The 21,267-nt window shown below is 41.2% G+C and overlaps 1 protein-coding gene across 5 annotated transcripts in view; it reads right to left on the bottom strand.

Moving 5' to 3' along the window:
- Window positions 1-279: 279 nt before the first annotated feature.
- The window catches only part of SCLT1 (sodium channel and clathrin linker 1), a 33,866-nt gene continuing 12,878 nt past the window's right edge, over window positions 280-21,267 (bottom strand). For all 5 annotated transcript variants that reach the window (XM_032223592.1, XM_032223593.1, XM_032223594.1 and 2 more), the window contains 8 exons: window positions 19,778-19,849; window positions 18,884-18,958; window positions 16,963-17,108; window positions 15,133-15,325; window positions 11,769-11,965; window positions 3,701-3,779; window positions 1,335-1,430; window positions 280-493 (listed from right to left, as the gene is read on the bottom strand). In XM_032223592.1, coding sequence (XP_032079483.1) covers window positions 431-493; window positions 1,335-1,430; window positions 3,701-3,779; window positions 11,769-11,965; window positions 15,133-15,325; window positions 16,963-17,108; window positions 18,884-18,958; window positions 19,778-19,849 — 921 coding nt within the window. In that variant the 3' untranslated portion in view covers window positions 280-430. The remainder of the gene's footprint in view (window positions 494-1,334; window positions 1,431-3,700; window positions 3,780-11,768; window positions 11,966-15,132; window positions 15,326-16,962; window positions 17,109-18,883; window positions 18,959-19,777; window positions 19,850-21,267) is intronic.

Below are 21,267 nucleotides of genomic sequence, written 5' to 3'. Positions count from 1 at the left end.
GGATGCCGATAGGAGCAAATGTGTCAAAAATGGCCACCACCTCTCGGTGTCTTTGGAAGCCAGCCGGAGCTTCAGTCAGTGGCCGGTAAAAAGTGCTTTCAAAATGGCCGCCGCGCTAATCAGGGGAAGGAGAGAGCCACTGCTAGCCACCAGAGCCCCAATTGGAGCCTCTGGAGTTTTGGATTACAATCGGATGGCTGGGTAAGGGACAGTGCCCTGTGCTCGCTAGCAGCCGCTTGACAGCATCTCCACATTTTTTTTACATATTTTCTCAGCTGTCTGCTTAATGTTTGTTGTGAATAGGAATAAATACATTTGTTTTATAAAGTAATGAAGTATTATCTGGAAAATATTTTACATGATACATTCTAAGGCTCCAAAGGTACTTTTCGGCAACCTGTACTTATACACTATGAAAGGATCTATTATTTTACATTTCTTTTTGCTCTATCAAGTAGGCAGCCTTTTTCTTCTGCAATGTTATGGCGCTGAGCTGTAATTAAACAAACAAGAATTAGTTTCTTTCTTCATTTGTCCTTTTAAACAAATTAGATGACAATACAACCTGAAATACATAACGTTCAGAAATTATTTTCTTCCTATGTAAATGTTTTTCTCATCCACCATTATTATGAACATACCAAATGTTCTCTGACCTGCAAATTCATTATAGCTTCTACCTATTTATGTGAGAGGAGGGAATTACTTTTTGAGAAATGTAAGACCTTACAGATATAAGTGGATTCCAATTTATATCAGATAGTGATTAGAGTGGTTAAAGGTCCAACTTCTGAATGGCGTAACCGTTTACCCCATTATGAATTATGCATATATATCTGATGCTGCAAGTGAAATAATACAAGTTGTAACAGACCAATGTATTAATGTTAACAGTGACTATACTGCATTCTTATATTTTACTTAACAAATTACCTTTCAAACTGATTGATTTGAAAGAATGGTTGTGCTAATATAATTTGCTATTAAAGTTGAGATTTCTACATGGTGATTTCAGTTATAATTTTATGTTAGTTCCTGAAACCTATTCAAAGTTTCTAGACAGACATTTCCTTTTAGTATACCTCCTAATTCTGTATTTAAAATGTTTTGCCTTTATTTATTGCTATAACAGAAAACTAATATAAAAAGGAGAAGGCAATGTAAGTACAAAAATTATATCTGTAAGGCTTTATCAAGCATATATTCAATTACATACAATGTGTGCATTGATTTTAACAGCTACAGTAAACATTATTCCATAAAGTATATTTCTCTTTTTTAAAAAATAAAGACTGAGCTCTATTCATTTAATTGGACCAATTTAATTTAGATACCTGTTGAGTTGCTGTAGTTGCTCTCTCTTCTGCCTGATTTAGTCGATTTTGAAGTCGGTTGACTTTTTCTTGATGTTCCCTCATTAATTTTTCGCTCTGTATAAATGAAATCACTTATTACAAATGTAAAATTTGAAACAAAAAGACTTCCAATTTTTTTTTGCTAAAGAACAATATAACCACAGACAGACTATAGACATGCTGCTCCATGTAGTATCAAGTCAGTTTGGAAAGTTGTTACTAAAGCCTTACAATAAAGAAGATTTTGCACATCTTGTTATTTTTCCTGTTTGGTCTACAGGGCGGGGCATAACCTTTTCCTAGGGGGTCACAGCAACACTTGTAATAACAACACAAATAATTCATACACCATTCGAACGCCCATCAAAAACTGAGTTTATTGACACGATTTAATAGTCAGTATGACCACCATTAGCCCTTCGAACAGCATTCAAACGAGGTGGATAAGAACACAACAAATCTTCAAACAGTTCCGTTCGATTTTCCAGATTTTTCAACACAGTTTCCAAATTCATTCTCAAAGTTTCAACCGAATATCGATTTTGACCTTGCTCCTGAATCATCAGAGCTTCCACTTCATCCTTAATTATGGCCCCAATGTTCTCTGCCGGATTGAGATCTGGCGAATTTCCCGGCCAGACGTCATTGCCCCAAAATTCGACATTGTTTTCCTTTAACAATTGCTGAGTCGCATTTGCACGCATGCAAGGAGCTTTGTCATGAAGAAAGACAGCCTCACCAACCACCAAGACATTGTCTGGATCACTGAGAAATGGAATGACATTCTCCAATAAAATTTTCTCACGGAAATAACTGCCATCCCAGGATTCCCCTTTATCCTTCAAAACCCAATGCAGTTTCTTGGCTGTGAAAATGACGAAAATCCCGATGCAAGTCGGATTGCGAACGATTTGTCGATATCGTTCATGTTTGGCGATGTCGTCGACGTCTTTAGCCCAAATTCGATCGTTCTGGAAATTCGGTTTTCGAATGGCATAAACGAAGAATTCGTCAGATGGCGCCAAATGAAGAAAATCTTCCTCGGTCCATTCAGACAACCAATCGCACAACCAAAGCCGATCTTGAACGTGTGTTTGAGTTTTCAATGGTTTGCAAATGACGTGGAATGGCTTCAAACCTTCTCGTTCTCGATATCGGCCGATTGTCCTTTGATCAACTCGTTTTCCACGAATTTGAAGGATTTCTTGGGCCACTTTTCGGTTTCCTTTTCGTTGTTTGCAACTGCCAGTTGCAATGATGGCTTTGCTTTCTTGGGACAGTTGCAGAGGACGCCCTTCTCCAAATTTTGTGAAACATTCTTGGGCTGTTTTGTTCCAATTATCAGTAACCCAATCCGGATGACGTTTCAATTTGTTTGCAATCCATTTTCGATTGATAAACGTCGCTCCAGCATCGCGAGCCTCTCGAAAGGCAATGCATTTTATTCTGTCAATGATCCTTTGTTCTTCCGAATCGAATTTTCCAGCCATTCTTAAAGCAAATTTAACATTTAATAGCTCATTCAATTCAGTTTTTTATGGGATTTAAAATGAGGTGTCGCGGAAGTTGTAAACTGCTGTCGATCTTGCTGTGACCCCCTAGGAAAAGGTTATGCCCCGCCCTGTACTTGTGAGATTGACATAAAAACGATTATCTTCTGATTGAAAAATATTCAATTACAATCTATTTCAATTCACTGATGTCTAAGGCATTTATAGAGTTTTCTTAATATAGTAGCAAACTATGCCTTTGATGTTGTCACTAAAATAATCACGTGCCTTCAGCATCTTCCTCTATTGCTGCTGAATACAGATGCCTGCTAGCTTTTGCTGAGATGAGCTTCACGCTTTGGTAATCCCGATAGGATTATAATCACTTGGCAGAAACACCCCTCCATTATCTGGAGGCAGCACAGAAGGATTTAGGAGGCATTTATTTATAAGATAGTTTTATTTTTATCAGGATAAAGAACTTTTAAACCAGATGGTTAAGATAATAATTACAATGTCTGTGTAACTGTAGAAAAGTGAACATTTAAATGAAAAGTGAAATTTACATTTCTGTCTGAATAATTGCAGAACAATGAAATACAACAGAATGAAAGGATAAATGAAAGATAAGTATTAGTAAAAAACTATTCATCCAGGATACACAATTCACCACATTTTAATGTATAAACAGCAGTAAAATTATTAGCCATTTCTAATAGCACATTTTTCCAATGTGTGAGATTAGAAAAAGCATGTGTCTCTGGGTCAGAGACTCTAATCAAAATGACAGTAATATTCAAACAGAACTGTCCGTAGAGTTGAAGCATAACATTTGGATCATATTAATGATATTACCTCAATAACCTTTTCATTTGCTCTTTCCAGTTGATAAAATAATTCTTGGGTGTGAAGCTTTTGACGACTCAGCTCGGTTCTGCCACATAAGATCAAACAAACTCATTAATGAAAACCAGTGAACTTGTGAAGCCATTTGTAGTAAGTATATTTTCCAGATGAACTTAGGATAATTAAGTCCTTTTCCTCTCTTCCTGAACAATGGATGATATGGAGAGGATTTAATCTGAACCCTCAGATGGTAAAGCATTCTGGATTAAGGAACACCTGTTCCATCACATTCTTTTCTCTTTTAAAAAAAATCATACCTGCAAATAATTATTGCTTCTCTGTCCCATCTGTTTCACTAATATACTAATATTGTGGTTTTCCCCCCCATAGTAGTATGCTATGACAGCATTATATAATGGTGGGAAATATCTCTTCATTTGGCTTATGGAAGCCCTTTCCATTCCTTTTCCATCACTCACTCCACTCTTGTTTGTAACAAAATAAATAAATAAATAAAATTCTGAAAAGATGTAATAATCCTCCATATTTCACGTATGTTCTCCATATAGCTGACTTGAAGAATCAAGAGTCCAATAATTTTTACCTATATTATATCTATTATTATCTATATCCTTATCTATATAAGCCTTATGCAATCTTTTATAATTTGCAGTTTTTAATTACTAAAACATTTCAAAATGTTGTGCATAATAATGCATACAAAACTATGACTCGTGTGTGTTTGTGTGGAGGGGGAATTTCTATCCCAACATTCATTCATTAATGTGAAAGTAGGCTAGAATTAACTTGCATTTCAAAAACTGAACAGAAAATAAAAGATAACTGTGTAATAGTAAAGTAGAAGAAATTATAAGCTAGTGAGGTTTAATGCAAAATTCTCATGACATACAAAGCATATTCCAGACATTTTTCTTATGAAATGCTTCAGTTATTGAATTATGGTATTCAGTTATGCATAGTAATTATATATTTTGTAGATCTCCAATATCTGCAGCTGTTTCTTACCCTGTTAACATTTTTAAATAATAACTTAAAATAATCAGTATGTTGGGTGTTACATAATTTCAGTTAAAACAAATACATTAAGAATGAAAGAATCAGAAGCCCACGAATATGATGCATTTTATTTAAGTTTGTAAAAAACATTGTTTCAGCTCATACCTAATGAATTGTTTTACTATTCCACGAGTATTTTGTAAAATGGAAAAAATAATAATACAAAGGCACAGGCTGAATTTAAAATAAGATCATTTCAACTTATGACTGATTTACTGTATTTAAAATACTAATTAACGTTAATCAAATGGATACGAGGAGCTTGTATGTCAACAGTATTAATCAGTAATTCTGAACTTGTGGATTTTTGTTTTTGAAAAAGCTTCTAGTTAAATGAACTGTTCACTTAACTTACCATTTATTTCTGTAGTCAGCTGATGGTCCCTAAAATCAATGTTTTTATCATTGGTAAGTTCAGGAATAAGCAAAATTGTTTGTAAGGCAATTATAACTACAGACATACCATTAAAGGTATCTGAGTCTTTGAAAGGCAATTGGAAGCTTTAACGTAACTAACTGCATTTATATTCAGAATTAGCTTACAGAGTGGTTCTCAGCACGATCATTACTAAATGAAATATTTTAATAAATTTAAAGCACAGAGGTCACCTTTCAGCATTAGGAAAACACATAATTAGAATACACTGAATCAGTATTACTGAAATCTGAACACCTAAGACACTTTAAGAAATTCCCTTGGAGATTAAATACTGTAAAATAGCTTGAAATTTGTTATTTTAAAGCCTGAAGTTTTTCAACTACATATATATTTTAATGTGTTTTTTATCTTTGATGTTTGTGTTTATTTTCAAGTTCATATAACTTTCAGACAGATATTACATAAGTAAATTGATAGGTTAGCAAATCAGGCTAATGGAACGTCCTGAATTAATAATATTTTCTTTTCTTTCACTCAAATATTTTTTTCTACAAAGGTAATTCTCCTTACCTTATTGTTTCCCTCTGCATGTATTTTACTACTATGCAAAAGGTATGTGTCAATGTTAATTGCTCGAGGAATTAGCTTGGCTCAAAAATGGAAATTTTGATCCAAGGTAACTGTGTAAAATGTATAAAAAAAGATAAAGTACAAACATAACATGAATAGAGTTAACCAATCTGAGCTCTTCTATAAAACTTTATGTAGAATTTCTTTTTTTAATTCATTCCTTAGTCATCCTCAAAATTTATGGGCAATTACAGGTAGTCCACGACTTATAGCAGTTCATTTTATGACTGTTCAAAGTTACAACGGCACTGAAAAAGCGACTTATGACCATTTTTCACACTTATGTCCATTGCAGCAACCCCCTTCTGCAACTTTCTGACAAGTCAAGGGGGAAGCCAGATTCATGTAACAATTGTGTGACTAACAACTTCTGCGCATGTGCAGGACCTGGATGGCTGTTTGGCTTCTCGCCCGATAGAAGCCGGCGAGACAAAAGAAGATCTTAGAGGAGCCTCCGGAGTCTGTGACAACTTTGACATAAGGTCCTGGAAGGGCTGTATTTCGCGGATCGAGCGGGGACTGGCATTTGAACATCAGCTGTCTCCGGTCGCTTTCCTAGCTGTGGATTTGCTGAGGCCTGGATCTGGATCTGGAGCTGCTTCGTGGCGCAGAGGAGAGATGGCGGCGCCGCTCTGTTGAACGCTGTGTTTTAAATCTTGGACGCTTGCCTTTGATTCTATCTGAGCGGCTGCTTTTCCAACTGGAGTTGAACTCTGTTTTTTTATTTCATCTATGTGGTGAGCAGTGAGCAGGGGGGATTGGGAGATCTGTTCGATTGAGACCATTTGGAACGGAGTTCTGTGGGATCGGTGGATTCAGCGGCTGGCTGCGTGTACTGCCGCCGTGGCCGTTCCCCCCCACCCCCCAATGCCTTGCTCGCCCTTTCCAGCCTCTCCTCTCGCCCCTTTCCTCTCGCCCCTGCGCCCCTCCGCCCCTGTCGGGTCCGGCGACCCTGAGTGATCGTGCTGCTCGGAGCAGAGAAGGGGGCGCCGTGCTGACATCGTCCATTGCTGAGTCGGTGAGAGGCCTGGACGCCTCCCCCTCCTTTTTTTTTTCCATCGCAGCCTTTCGGATACCACTCCTGTCCCTCTCCATTACCGGCGAGCCTTACCATCTCCCTACCCAGCATTGACTCTCCTTCGCCTCGGCTGGGGCCATCTGCTCTGGTCATTCTATCTGCCCTCCCTCTGACTGTTTGCTGCCTGCCATAGCTCCAGTTAATTAGGTAGATTTAGTTAGGTTTAGGTTTATAGTTATAGATAGTTTAGGCATAGATTAGATATAGATTTAGGATATAGTTTAGGCATAGATTAGATATAGAGTTAGGATATAGTTTAGGCATAGATTAGATATAGATTTAGGTATAAGTACTGGAGACTGTACCATCTGTGGGTGCTCTCGGCCTTGGGGCAGGGCTAGTGGAGACCGGGGTTGGGGTTGTGGCTAGGGTTGGGGGTAGAGTTAGTGGGGGCTAGGGCTAGGCTACGCTGGGGTTATTAGGATTAGGCTGGTGTAGGGTTAGAATGGGTGAGTTTAGTTTGGGTTGGTGTTAGTTTTTGGTTTAGGCTTAGAATTAGGATTAGCTTTAGGTTAGGATTAGGTTTAGTAGTAGGATAAGGTTGGAATAGGGCTAGGAGTGGTAGATGATGGCAGCTGTAGGGGTCAGGACTTGGCTCTGTAGGAATTGGCGCCCTTTATCCCGTCTTCTGGAGCAGCTCGGGCCAGTCCCAGATGTTGGCCCCACAGACTCTCCCCCCCCCAGATTCTGGACCCTGCTCAATCTCAGGGGAAGGAGAAGAACTACCCCCTGACACAGGGGCCATAAATTGCTTGTTGGATCCGGAGGACTTAGGACTGGAAAGCTGCTGTGTACCAATACCGGACCCTTATCCCATGCCCTCTCCGCTTACAGCCACTTTATATGCTACTGACTTTGGACCTGTGGCCTGGGAAGATCTTCTAGGACTCAGAGGAGGGGAGAAGAGCGGAGCAGCTCGCCCTCCATCTGCAAACCATTGTCTTACATCACACTAGCGCAGTGCTCCGTGAATTTTTTAGGAATGTAGTGTGAATGGTATGCTTGGTTGATGTTTGCACCCACTTTTTTTAAATTCATACTGTTGTATTTTCTGTGTTTAACTTATTTCGTGGGGACTGCATGGGTGAGTGGCTGCATGTGTATGAGAGGGTTGAGAGTATTGCCTGGTGTCTCCTCCACTGAGTGCCACTGCAGAAGTGGTAGGGGCCCAGACTTACTTCCCGTCCTAGAATGAGTGTTAAGGATTGCCTGCTGGATGGTGCGGGAGCTGTGGGAGGGGTTGTGGGGTCTACGGTAGCGGGGGAGGGCCGGAGCATTACGGTCACTATGGGGAGGGGCAGGTATGACGGGAACTTCAGGGCTGGCCATTACCGGAGAAGGAGGGTTCGCTACATCACAGAGATCCCTCCTTCCAGCCCTGTTAGTTCCACTCCAGGGCCAGGTGGCGAGAATTGTCAGGGCCCTGGTCTCAGGCTGTTGTTGCTAAATGCCAGGTCTGTGGTTCACAAAGCTCCCCTTGTCCGGGACCTAATTTTAGACGAGGGGGCAGACCTGGCATGTATTACTGAGACCTGGCTGGGCCCAGAGGGAGGAGTCCCCCTCACTGAAATGTGCCCAGAAGGTTTTCAGGTGTTTCATCAGCCGCGACCCCAGGGAAGGGGTGGAGGAGTGGCTGTCATCGTCCAAGGGTCTTTAGTTCCTCGTAGGATCCCTGCTCCGGAGTTTGCCGGGTGTGAGTCCCTGTTGATGAAGCTGGACCTTGGTGGTCAAGTGGGTCTGTTGCTAACGTACCTACCTCCCAACAGCGTTGCAACAGCCCTCCCCTCGCTCCTCGAGTCAGTAGCCAAGTTGGCGGTGGAGTTCCCCAGGTTTATGGTTCTGGGGGATTTCAACCTGCCTACACTTGGTGAACGCTCTGATGGGGTGCAGGAGTTCATGGCTTCCATGACAGCCATGGACTTGACCCAAGTAATTCGAGGTTCGACTCATTCAGCGGGTCACACACTTGACCTTGTATTTCTGTCGGAGCAGTGGAGATGTGATCTAGAGTTGAAGGGCATTAAAACCTTGCCCTTGTCATGGTCTGATCACTTCCTGCTGAGGCTTGACTTTTGGAGGCCAATCCCCCACTGTAGGGAGGAGGAACCGATTAGGTGGTTCCGCCCCAGGCGCCTGATGGACCCAATGGGGTTTCAGACGGCGCTTGGAGAAATACCTGACACTATCGTCCACAATCCGGTGGAGTCCTTAGTCGCTGCTTGGAATACAGCGGCAGCGGCGGCGGGGGCTCTAAACCGGATTGCACCTTTGCGACCTCTCCAAGGCGGCGGATCCAGGAGGGCTCCTTGGTTCACCGAGGAACTCCGGGAGATGAAACACCAAAAGAGATGCCTAGAGCGCCGCTGGAGGGCCAGTAAATCTGAGTCAGACCGAGCACTGATGAGAGCCTTTATTAGAGCCTATCTCGTGGCAATACGGGTGGCGAAATGTTCGCATTTTACCGCCCTTATTGCATCCGCCGAATCGCGCCCAGCCGCCTTGTTTAGAATAACCCGCTCCCTCCTGAAAGGGAGGGATGTGGGTGACCCTCTACAGGGTAGAGCTGAGGAATTTGTTCAGTATTTGACGGATAAAGTCGCTCGGATTCGGACAGAGCTGGACTCCAATTGCACGATACCAGCTGAGGTACCGGGGGAGGGTCTTGAGCATGCTTTATGGATTGAGTTTCAACGGGCTTCTCCTGATGAAGTGGACAAGGCCATGGGAGCGGTGAGTGCCTCCACTTGTATACGGGACCCGTGTCCCTCCTGGCTGGTCTCGACCAGCAGGGAGGTGACACGTGGCTGGATCCAGACGATTGTGAACACCTCTCTCCAGGAGGGAATCTTCCCACCCCTCCTAAAGGATGCGGTGGTGAGACCCCTCCTGAAGAAATTGTCTTTGGACCCAGCCATTTTGAGCAACTATCGTCCAGTCTCCAACCTTCCCTTTGTAGGGAAGGTTGTTGAGAAAGTGGTGGCCTCGCAACTCCGACGGTCCTTGGATGAAGCCGATTATCTAGACTCTTTTCAGTCGGGTTTCAGGCCTGGTTACAGCACGGAAACTGCTTTGGTCGCGCTGATCGATGATCTCTGGCGGGCCAGGGATAGGGGTCACCCCTCTATCCTTGTGCTTCTTGACCTCTCAGCGGCCTTCAATACCATCAACCATGGTATCCTTCTGCGACGGTTGCGAGAGGTGGGGGTGGGAGGCACCGTTTTGCGGTGGTTCTCCTCCTACCTCTTGGACAGGTCGCAGTCGGTGTTGGTCGGAGGGCAGAGATCGACCCCAAGGCCCCTCAAGTATGGGGTGCCGCAGGGTTCGGTCCTGTCCCCCCTCCTATTTAACATCTACATGAAGCCGCTGGGTGAGATCATACGCCGGCATGGGATTAAGTATCACCAATATGCAGATGATACGCAGCTGTATCTGTCTGCCCCGTGCCAACTCAGCGAAGCAGTAGAAGTGATGTGCCAGTGCCTGGAGGCTGTTAGAGTCTGGATGGGAGCAAACAAGTTGGCACTCAATCCAGACAAGACCGAGTGGCTTCTGATGTTCCCTCCCAAAGATTGTCCAACTGTTCCATCTCTCAGGCTGGGGGGCGAAATTATACGCCCCTCAGAGAGGGTTCGCAATTTGGGAGTCCTCCTGGACCCACAGCTGACTCTAGAACACCATCTGTTGGCTGTGACCAGGCGGACCTTTGCCCAGGTTCGCCTGGTGCACCAATTGCGACCCTACCTGGATAAGGAGGCCCTTCAGACAGTCACTCACGCCCTTGTGACCTCAAGACTGGATTATTGTAATGCGCTCTACATGGGGCTGCCCTTGAAGAGTGTTTGAAGACTCCAATTAGTCCAGAATGCAGCCGCGCGAGCGATTGTGGGTGCACCAAGGTACACCCACGTTACACCTATCCTCCACGAGCTGCACTGGCTACCTATCAGTCTCCGAATCCGCTTCAAGGTGCTGGTCGCTACCTATATAGCCCTACATGGCATCGGACCTGGGTACCTGAGAGACCGCCTCCTGCCGATTACCTCTCTCAGACCAATTAGATCGCACAGGTTGGGTCTCCTCCGGATTCCATCTGCCAGCCAATGTCAGCTGGCGACTCCCCGGGGGAGGGCCTTCTCTGTTGCAGCTCCGTCCCTCTGGAACGAGCTCCCTGTTGAGATCCGGATCCTTACTACCCTCCCGGCCTTCCGCAAAGCCACCAAGTCCTGGCTGTTCCAGCAGGCTGGGGGGAGCTGAGAAGCATCTACCTCCACAGAAATTGTGAATGTTGGTTTTGTTTTTAATATGTTGTCTTTGTCTCATTCTCCCCCTTTCCCTTGTCTTTTGTGAGCCGCCCGGAGTCCTCCGGGAGTGGGCGGCATACAAGACAAATAAATAAAATAAAATAATAAATAAATAAATAAAATAACTTCGGTGGTAAGAAAGGTTGTAAAATAGGGCAAAATTCACTTAACAAATGTTTCACATAGCAACAAAAATGTTGGACTCAATTGTGGTCATCAGTTGAGGACTCCCATATCTCCTTCTAGAAAGCAACACTTGAGCTCCGCCTACTCTGTCCCCTGAGGTAGGATCTAACAGTTATTTTGCTTGTGGTTTTTTCTGAGTAGTACCATTTTTCTTCCAAGTTTGGAAGATAGCAGATAATGAGTATATGGTGATGCTATAGAACCAACATTTTCAGCTTTTTCTTTTCCGTTTTTGTAATCAATCCACAATGTCCAGATCAGAGGTGTCAAACTGGTGGCCCATGGGCTGGATGTGTCATGTGTAGGCCACGCCCATCCCAGCTCTGCGAAAAACATTGCAAAATGTCACGTGGTGGCAACGTGATGCCCTGAGTTTAACACCCGTGGTCAAGACTATTTAGAAATGTCAAAGAAAAAAACCCTTACTTTAGACAATTTATTCTGGATTCAGTTATTTCTGTTATTTTCTTTGTTTCCTCCTTCCAACGATTTGTTGCTTTTTGTTGAGCCATCAACAGGCGTCTAAGTTCAGTTACTGAGTTTTGATTTACATCTTCCATCTCTTTCAGTTGAATTTCAAACCCATGTTCTTTTAGTAAATGTTCATTCTCCATTGTACTTATCTGTTAGAAAAAAATAAGTTTCTTATACTAAAAACATAATTGTTATTCTTTAAAAATCAACCATTGAAAGCTAAATTTCTTAGTATATCTATCAGTAAAGAATTATTGGATGTTTAATTATGGAAATTAATGCAAGATAAAACAATTCATTTCAGATACATTTTGCATTGTGCTCTCTTCTTATGCCAAACAGTCAATAAAACCTCTCTGAGTATGCTTCAATTTAAATAAATTTAATTCCATTGAAGAAATATTATTGGACCATTGGTCGTCCATAGGAAATAATAAAGATTTCTAGATGAGTAATCTTTAATCTTTTACTATGCTCATTTTTATTTAAAATTCCAGTTTATCTTTGTAACACTCACCCGCACATCTTTATCCTAACAGACTTTATAATTTCAGCCAACTATTATCTATTATTGAAGTACGAATATCTGCAAACCTAAACTACAAAAGAAAAGGATACAACAGTTTACAGAACAAAAGACAAGCATGTGAGCAAGTGGGGTTCTAAAAGAGATTATAAAATATTTAAAAATATCAAAGGAGCCCCGTGTTCTTTAAATTTGCACAAACGTAATAAAATCAAGAAGAAAACCAAGGGAAAAGATGGAAAAGGGAAAATAAATACATCATATAGAAGTCTGAATCATAAATTATCTATTAATAATGCTTCTATTTCCTTGGAGCAATGTAGTGAAAGAAGATGGCAACGAAGTGATAGGCAGCAGGGAAAAAATGAAAACGCTTTCCTAGACGAGTTCAAATCACCAGGACCAGAAGGATTACATCCAGTGGTGGGTTGCAGGCAGTATGTCCCGTTACGGGCGTACCAGAACCAGCCTGGAGCACCGGATACCGTTCCGGTACAATGCTCCGGAGGGCCTGCCCACCCGCGCTCCTTACCGGTGTTTAAAGGCTTCTGTGCAGGCGCATGGTATGTAAACCGCCTGCGTGACACTCCACGGAGCAGCTGGAGCGTTGTGGAGGCACTAAGACGCATGTGAACGCTGCACGCGTCCATGAGGACGCCACCAGCCCTGTTCCAACTGTACCAGTTGGAACGGGATTTGCAACCCACCACTGATTACATCCCAGAGTTCTGAGAAAGCTGGCAGATGTGATCTCAGAACCGCTGAACCATATCTTTCAAAGATTCTGGAAACCCAGGGCACTACCAGAAGACTGGAAAAGAGATGGTTGCCATCTTCAAAAAAGGGAAAAAGTGGATCCAGGAAATTATAGACCAATCGGTCTGGCATCAATACCTGGGAAGATCCTAGAAAATATAATCAGGCAACATATCTGCAAACATCTAGAAGCAAGCAAATCTATTACCAGAAGCCAACATGGACTTGTCAAAAACAGATAATGCCAAACAAATCTTATTGCATTCTTTGTCAAATGACTGATATCACTGTAAAAGTCCATTTGAATTCATTTTTAAAAGAGGTTGTGAGCTAACACTGTCTTGTTCCTTGCAGGTTCAAATCCAAACAACTTGCATCAATTCTGAAGTATTATATAAAAAACAATAAGGTAGACCATAACCTACTACTAGATAAAGTAGAAGAATGTGGGTTAGACAGCATCACCACCAGATGGATTCGTAACTGGCTGACCAACCGTACTCAACGTGTAGTCCTCAATGGAACTGAATCTACATGGAGGGAAGTATGCAGTGGAGCACCCCAAGGCTGTTTTAGGCCCAGTAGTCTGCAACATCTTCATCAACAATAATGAGGGAATAAATGGATAACTCATCAAATTTGCAGATGACACCAAGCTGGCAGGAATAGCCAACACTCTAGAAGACAGGTAAAGATACAGAAGTGTTCTGTCCCCCCTTCTTCGCTCATTAACAGACGACAGGCAGACAAATGTAAAAGGAAAGAACTTTATCAGTCCTCGGCTCAGACTGGCTGCGAGCCCAAAAATAAACATAAATAAAGTCTCTGACAAGAAGATAACAGAATGCAAAACAAAACTCTTACAAAGCAATTCACTTCTCCAAGTGTCTCCTTGAATCAGGGTTACAGAAAGCAAATCACTTCTCCAAGTGTCTCTCAGAAACAAACCACGACCAATGAATGATGAACGTTGACTTCTGCAACCAGGGCGTGGCACCATCTGTTCTTTTATCACCAGAAGATGCCACTAACGAGCCCCAGCTGCATTGTTAATCTTGCATCCCGACTCAACTCACAGCAAACTTCTGCTGAGTCACAACACAGAAGGATCTTGACAAACTTGAACATTGGGCACTATCTAATAAAATGAAATTTAATGGTGAAAAGAATAAGGTTCTACACTTAGGCAAGAAAAATAAAATGCACAGGTACAGTATATATGGTACCTGCTCAATAGTAGTAACTGTAAAAGGAATCTTGGAGTCCGAGTGGACAACCATTTAAATATGAGCCAGCAGTGTGCAGTAGCTGCCAAAAAAGCCAACACAGTTCTAGGCTACATAAACAGAGGGATAGAATCAAGATCACGTAAAGTGTCAATACCATTTTATAATGCCTTGGTAAGGTCACACTTGGAATACTGCATTCAGTTTTGGTCGCCACAATGTAAAAAAAAGATGAGGAGACTCTAGAGAGAATGCCAAGAAGAGCAACAAAGATGATTAGGGGACTGTAGGCTAAAACATATGCAGAAACTAGGTATGTTGGTCACCATGATGTAGAAAAGATGTGGAGACTCTAGAAAAGAGTGCAGAGAAGAGTAACAAAGATGAATAGGGGACTGGAGACTAAAACATATGAAGAATGGTTGCAGGAACTGGGTATGTCTAGTTTAATGAAAAGAAGGACTAGGGGACACATGATAGCAGTGTTCCAATATCTCAGGGATTGCCACAAAGAAGAGGGAGTCAAACTATTCTCCAAGGTACCTGAGGGTAGAACAAGAAGCAATGGGTAGAAACTAATCAAGGAGAGAAGCAACTTAGAACTGAGGAGAAATTTCCTGACAATTAGAACAATTAATCAGTGGGACAGCTTGCCTTCAGAAATTGTAAATGCCCCAACACTGGAAGTATTTAAGATGATGTTGTATAGCCATTTGTCTGAAACAGTATAGGGTTTCCTGCCTAGGCAGGGGGTTGGACTAGAAGACCTCCAAGGTCCCTTACAATTCTACAAGAGTATTAAGATTACCTTTAATTTTGCAGAATGTTGTGCCTCCATTGTCAGCTTTTTCAAGTTTTCCATTTCTTTTTGAAGCTGTTCATTCCCTTGTTGCAGCTTTAAGCGCTCTTCACTTATAGCTCCACATTTCTCCCTTTCAGAATGAAGAATACTTTGCAGTTTGCATATATTTTCTTGGCAACGGCATTTCTCTTCTTCGCATCTTAAAGTGAATTACACTTTGTATAGTCAGTTTAAAACATGTCTTGGAATCACACGTGGACTTTAGACTACATCAAATATAGTAATATTTGGCATTTTGTTTCCTTTTTTTTACTCAGTAAAATCAGAAATATTTTACGCAACCCATATCAAGCACTGAACATAAATATATTTAATGTGTGTCTATGCTACTATAGTCCAATACAAATTGCATAGTTAGTTTTAGAGATTTAAAAGAGCATATATTAATAAAACTGTAAAAACATGTTGACAATTACCAGTGCCATATCTAAACCTAGTCATAGGTTTAGATATTACAGATACAGAGGAATTATTGAATCTGTCATCTGCACCTCTATTACTGTCTGGTTTGGCTTTGCAACCAAACAAAACAGACAAAGACTTTAATGGATAGTTAGAACTGCTACCAACCTGCCTTCCATTGAAGACCTGTATTTTGCACGAGTCAAAAAGAGGGCTGTGAAAATAACTACAGACCTCTCACATCCTGGACATAAATTATTTCAACTTCTGCCTTCAAACCACACTATAAGGCACTGCACACCACAACAACTAGACAAAAGGACAGTTTTTTCCCCAAATGCCATCACTCTGTTAAACAACTAATCCCGACAACAGTGTAAAATTATCTACTAAGACTGTATTACTATTATTATTCTCTTCCTTTCTAGTACCTATCTCTTCCGACTTATGACTATAACTATGTTGCTTGCATCTTTAAAATTTATATTGTTTTATTTGTTTTCTAGTATAATTTGATTGCTTATTAGTAACCTATGACTATCACTAAGCGTTGTATCTTATGATTCTTGATGAATGTATTCTATTTTATTTTTCTTTTGTACACTGAGAGTATATTTACCAAAGACAAATTCCTTGGGTGTCCAATCACACTTGGCCAATAAAGAATTCTATTCTATTCTATTCTCTAATAATTGTCAAAAGTTCTATGAAAGTTCTGTACTATGGACTACCTGAATGCCATCATGCTGGCATCAGTTCAATGTCTGAAGGAAGGGCAGCAATTAGAAACATGACTTCTTTTCTCCCTACCTTTGAATGGAGGGGAAGTATTAAGCACTACGTTTTTGAGATGAATGTACTAGATAGGCTAATTCTACTTGAATAAGCACTTCTGGAGATAACTTGGGAGTCAAATCATTTAGGACTTCATAGTTTAAATTAACACTTTGAATTGTATCTATAAATCTATCAGAAAATAGAATGCCCACCAAACTGGCATGATATGGCTCTCTCTTTCCAGGATGTAGGCTGCCACACATTGCACTAACTTCAGTTTCAAAGTACATTTTCAAAGGAAGCCCTATATAAAGCACATTTTTAGAAATCTAACTGGATATAATGTGAATGTGAGTTACTTTTCTCAAGATCTTCTGCACCGCAAAGGTGCTCCTAACTATGATCAAGCTAAGTAAACAAAACAAACAAAATGTACATTTCCATTACACAAAAATTTGTAATAATTACATATCAGTGCAAATTTTAAAAGGAGAATTCTAATACAAATGCAAGAATATAAAACTCTCTGGTTAAAAATCTCCAGAGATAAAAATGGAAAGAAAATGGATGAGTTTGCAGCATATGTTAATTACTTACTTCAGTTCCAGTTGCTTAATTTTGTTTTGTGCTGTTTGCAAACTAAGATGGAGATCATCTTTTATACGTTCAGCATTCAGAAATCTCTGGTAAAGCTCTTCTAGTTTTCTATAATCAGCTTCGTTTCCTCTACCTTCACGATACACCTAACAGATGAATTTAAACCAGGATATGATTCCAATGTTCCAGTAAAATCCCTGCTTTGACAAATCAATTGCTGTGAAAAACTTAGAAAGCAGATAATCATTTCATTATGACTATCACATCAGGAGAAAATTCTGTTATTGTCCACCAGACAAACATTCTATAGGTGGACGAGTTATGAGCAGTGAGCGGGATCGAAATTTTTGTCACTAAGCAATGCAGCCATAAAACGCAATATAATCTAACCACATTGCTTGGCAATCTCTGCAGTCCCCATTGTCACTGTTAAACAAGATCTGGGAGTCGTTAAGTGAACATTTTCTCAAGTTCCTATCAGCTTCCAAACAAAATCAGTGGGGAAGACTGCAGGGAGGCAAATGACTGCTATAGGATGGGAAAGAAATCAAAGGGGTGTGTGGGTTTGGGGAAGGCACAGTAAAAGTGTGGCAGGGCTTGGGGTAACTGTTAGCAGGCAAGCGTATAAGTGGAAGGTGAAGACTGGCATGAACATGAGACTAAGAAGGATGACAGATAAGCAGGGAGGCGCAATGCAGTGCAAGTGCGGCAGAGATTGGGGCGATTACTGCTGGGGGTGGAGGACATGCAATGGTGCACAAGTGGCCAGGGAGGGTGCACAAGTGGCAAAGAGGCACAAATGCAAGGATCATGAAAAGTGGCTGATGGGAAGATATGGTACATGCCAGCAGGATTTGGGCTGGCTGGTGCCAGGTGGAGGGGGGCACAAAATGTGGGAAGGTAAGGTGCAAGTTCAGCAACGCCTGGGGAAGAGTATAGCAGGGGGTGTAGGTGGCGAGAAAGGCACAGCCTGAAGGCAGAGGGGCACAAGGAAGGTGTGTAGATGGCAGGGTGGCAACACACATATGTGGCTCGAGGTGGCTAATGCTGGTGGAAGAAGGTATGCAAATGGTGGGGAGATATGGTGAAGGTGTGACTAAGCACAGAAAGGTAAGATATGGCATGAATGCAGAGGGGCTGGGAAAGGGTGCATTGTAGGAAGAGACTTATCCAAGTGACTTGCAACCTTCCTTACTGGCTTCCCCATTGACTTTGCTTGTAGAAAGTTGGCAGAGGAGGTTACAAACTGAGATCACATGACCATAGGATGCTGCAAGCTTCATAAGTGCGAGCTGGTTCCCAAACACCAAGATAGCACACAGGTGATTCTGGCTGGGATGGCCAAAACTTTGAAGACCAGTTGTAACCATCACTTGTTTAACACTATCATAACTTTAGTTGCTATAAGAAGGATTTTGGTTGTTAAAAAAAACAACCTACCCTGTTTTATCAGGCTTTCCACTGACAATTTGTATTGTGTTCATTATCTTACTATTAGTATAATTGCTTTAATTAAAACTGTTATAGTATGAGAACTGATGATTTGTTCTTTTCACAGATCTTCCTTTCTTAGATCTTTTTACTGATTTAAGTGAGTTTGATGTAAGTGAATTTTAGCTATTCTAGCTTGCACAAAACTTCCATGAGTTTTATGACTCACAGGCAATATTTTTTTTTGTTTCAGATGAAGTTATTTGGTTAAAAAAATACTGAACAGCATTACAAGCCATTAAGTCAACTTCTGCTAGTGCAATGCCAAGCACTCTTTTCATGACAGCATGAGGCGAATACTTTGATCCTTTCCAGTCTGTCTCATCTGACCAAGGCTAATATTTTGTACACTGTAAAAATTATTTACTTATTAGCATGTACACTACAGCATTAATGCATGAAAAGTGATGGGGGGGAGAAGAGATTTTACCTTCTCTAGTTCTTCTTCAACTGCTTGCTTTTCTCTAATAGCTCGCTCTAGTTGGCTTTGTTTTTCTCCACATTCCTATAAAGCAATAACAGAATACATATTTTGTGGAAATCAGTAAGTGACATTGTAAGTAGCAAACAAAATTGGGATAAATAATGAAGCCTGTCCTTAAGTATGAATATGTATTTAATTTATGATCTATGAAATTGCCAAAAATTCCATTCACTGTAACTTTTCTTTACTTTCAGTTACCTTTAACCCGTTTCTAGATTGAGAAAGATCTGCACTGAAGTAATACAGGATTAAGTTAGGTGACTTTGTAATTTTTCAAATTATATTTCAGAGTAATTTACTTCAAATCACATTCAGCAAGAGGAATTTAGACCTCTTCCATATCTCCAATATCAATTCCTAAAGATAAAGTCTAGAACCATCATGTATCTCTATTTCTCTTTTAAAAAATGAATAAGGTATGTTAAATATGCTACTTGAACAAAACATTTGTAACCCATATATTGTTTTACAAATTACCAAAGCTTAATACTGTGTTTATTTTATCCAGAAGTTTTAACAAGTAAGGTATATTATCTGTTTTGTATTTTCTGTTCCAATTAGTAGCATCCCACATGAAAAAGTATTTTTATCATTACATTTAAAGAAATTGTGAATTCTTAGAAATGGAAAATTTTTGCCTGGACAAACTAAAGTAGTGAAACTGGTTGTTGCTTTGTACCGTGCCAAATTTTAAAATGCTTATTTTTCCTAAGTGAAAGTCAACATAGGAGGAAAAGACAAGAATGTAAACTTCTATTTATTTGTTAAATTTATTTGCTGCCTATCTTGCCTCAGGGCTACTTTAGGCAGTAAGCAACTTAGGCGAAATGTACAACTTACCATCTGAAGTGCAGTAAGTTCTTCTGTTACACGTGAAATCTGAATATTGTATCGTTTCCTCTCGTTTTCTACCTATTTTTTTTTAAAAGGTGGTATTATTCTGTGTCCATAGTATGTTTCCTTACTTGATTATATAACATTTTTAGGAATACAATAGGCTGCATTATGCTAAACAGAAATATACTAATTATCAGTAGAGCTTTCTATATAACTTCCAGAATTAAATAATGTCAAAATATAGGTATCCATAACTGGAAGGGCACAAGCATCCCCCACCTCCTCTTCCAAACAGCTCCTCCAATCCTCTGAGCCTGCTACTCAGGGCAATTGAAAATCTGATGAAAATCTAGGGGCATCTTAGTATTTAAGACATATGTCAGGTTTCCGAAAGATGCTCTAATTAATTCATGAGTATCAAGCCAAGTTTCAAAAGAAATCCAGTCATTTATTGGGAACACCATTTTGGCAATACCCCATTGTTCTGACCCCCAACTTGTCCGTTCAGAAACGAAAGCCAAACAGAACGTTCAAAGGAATGTTTTTTTTATCAATCCCGGCTCTTGCTGGCTGCGAGCCCAAAATAAACACGGATATGCACGCTGGCAGTAAGCCTCACAAACCTAGACAATGCAAACAGGCTTCCCACTTCTCCAAGTTGGTTCAAATCTCACAAACCTAGGCAATGCAAACAGGCTTCCCACTTCTCCAAGTTGGTTTAAGTCTCACAAACCTAGGCAATGCAAACAGGCTTCCCACTTCTCAAAGTTGGTTTAAGTCTCTTCATGAACGTGAACGTTGACTTCTGCAACCGGGGTATGGCACCAGCAGTCTCTTTATACTCAGGGAGGATCCCAATGAGCAACAGCTGCTCGCAATCATCTCCTGTATTTCCTCCTTTGTCCTTTACGCTGAGTAGACCTAAGCCTGCTTGCCTCTTGATACAACTCCCGAATACTTTCAGGAACATTCCCTTTGATCCAATGCTCTGCCGCCACCTGGTGGCCAACCAGTCTCTTGCCCTGCTCGGAGTCGACACCCTGTCCAGGGTCCTCCACCTCCTCCAAGGCCAACTCATAAGACCCCTCGCTGTCGGAGTCTGGCGGCAGCTCTAACGGCTCCTGCCGGGCCACAACACCCCATTGCAATCAGATATGACCTCATTTTAATTATGGCTAAACTTTGTCTGTTTCTTCCCTTCCCTCAGTCTGTGTCATAAATCACATTCTCCAACGAGGTGCACATCTCACAAGCCTGCTGTAGTAATTTGAGATCCGACTCTAGCCGAAGGTATGGATGGAATGCGCGCCCCCCTTTCCTCACCATGGCAACTTTATGAGTCGACAACATAGTAACTTACAGTGAGTTGGGATTTTTAGCAACCACACTTCTACCCTGCCTAAGTCTGCAAGTCTCTTAGGGGGGGTTGAAGGAGAATCAGTCCAACAGTTCTGGTTCTGCCAGCTGAATTACACGGACTGTAACATCCATAG

This window comes from Thamnophis elegans, chromosome 9 (genome assembly GCF_009769535.1).
Source record: "Thamnophis elegans isolate rThaEle1 chromosome 9, rThaEle1.pri, whole genome shotgun sequence".
Taxonomy (NCBI): Eukaryota; Metazoa; Chordata; class Lepidosauria; order Squamata; family Colubridae; genus Thamnophis; species Thamnophis elegans.
Note: the sequence above shows the minus strand (reverse complement) of the source record. Positions and strands in the feature narration are given on the sequence as shown.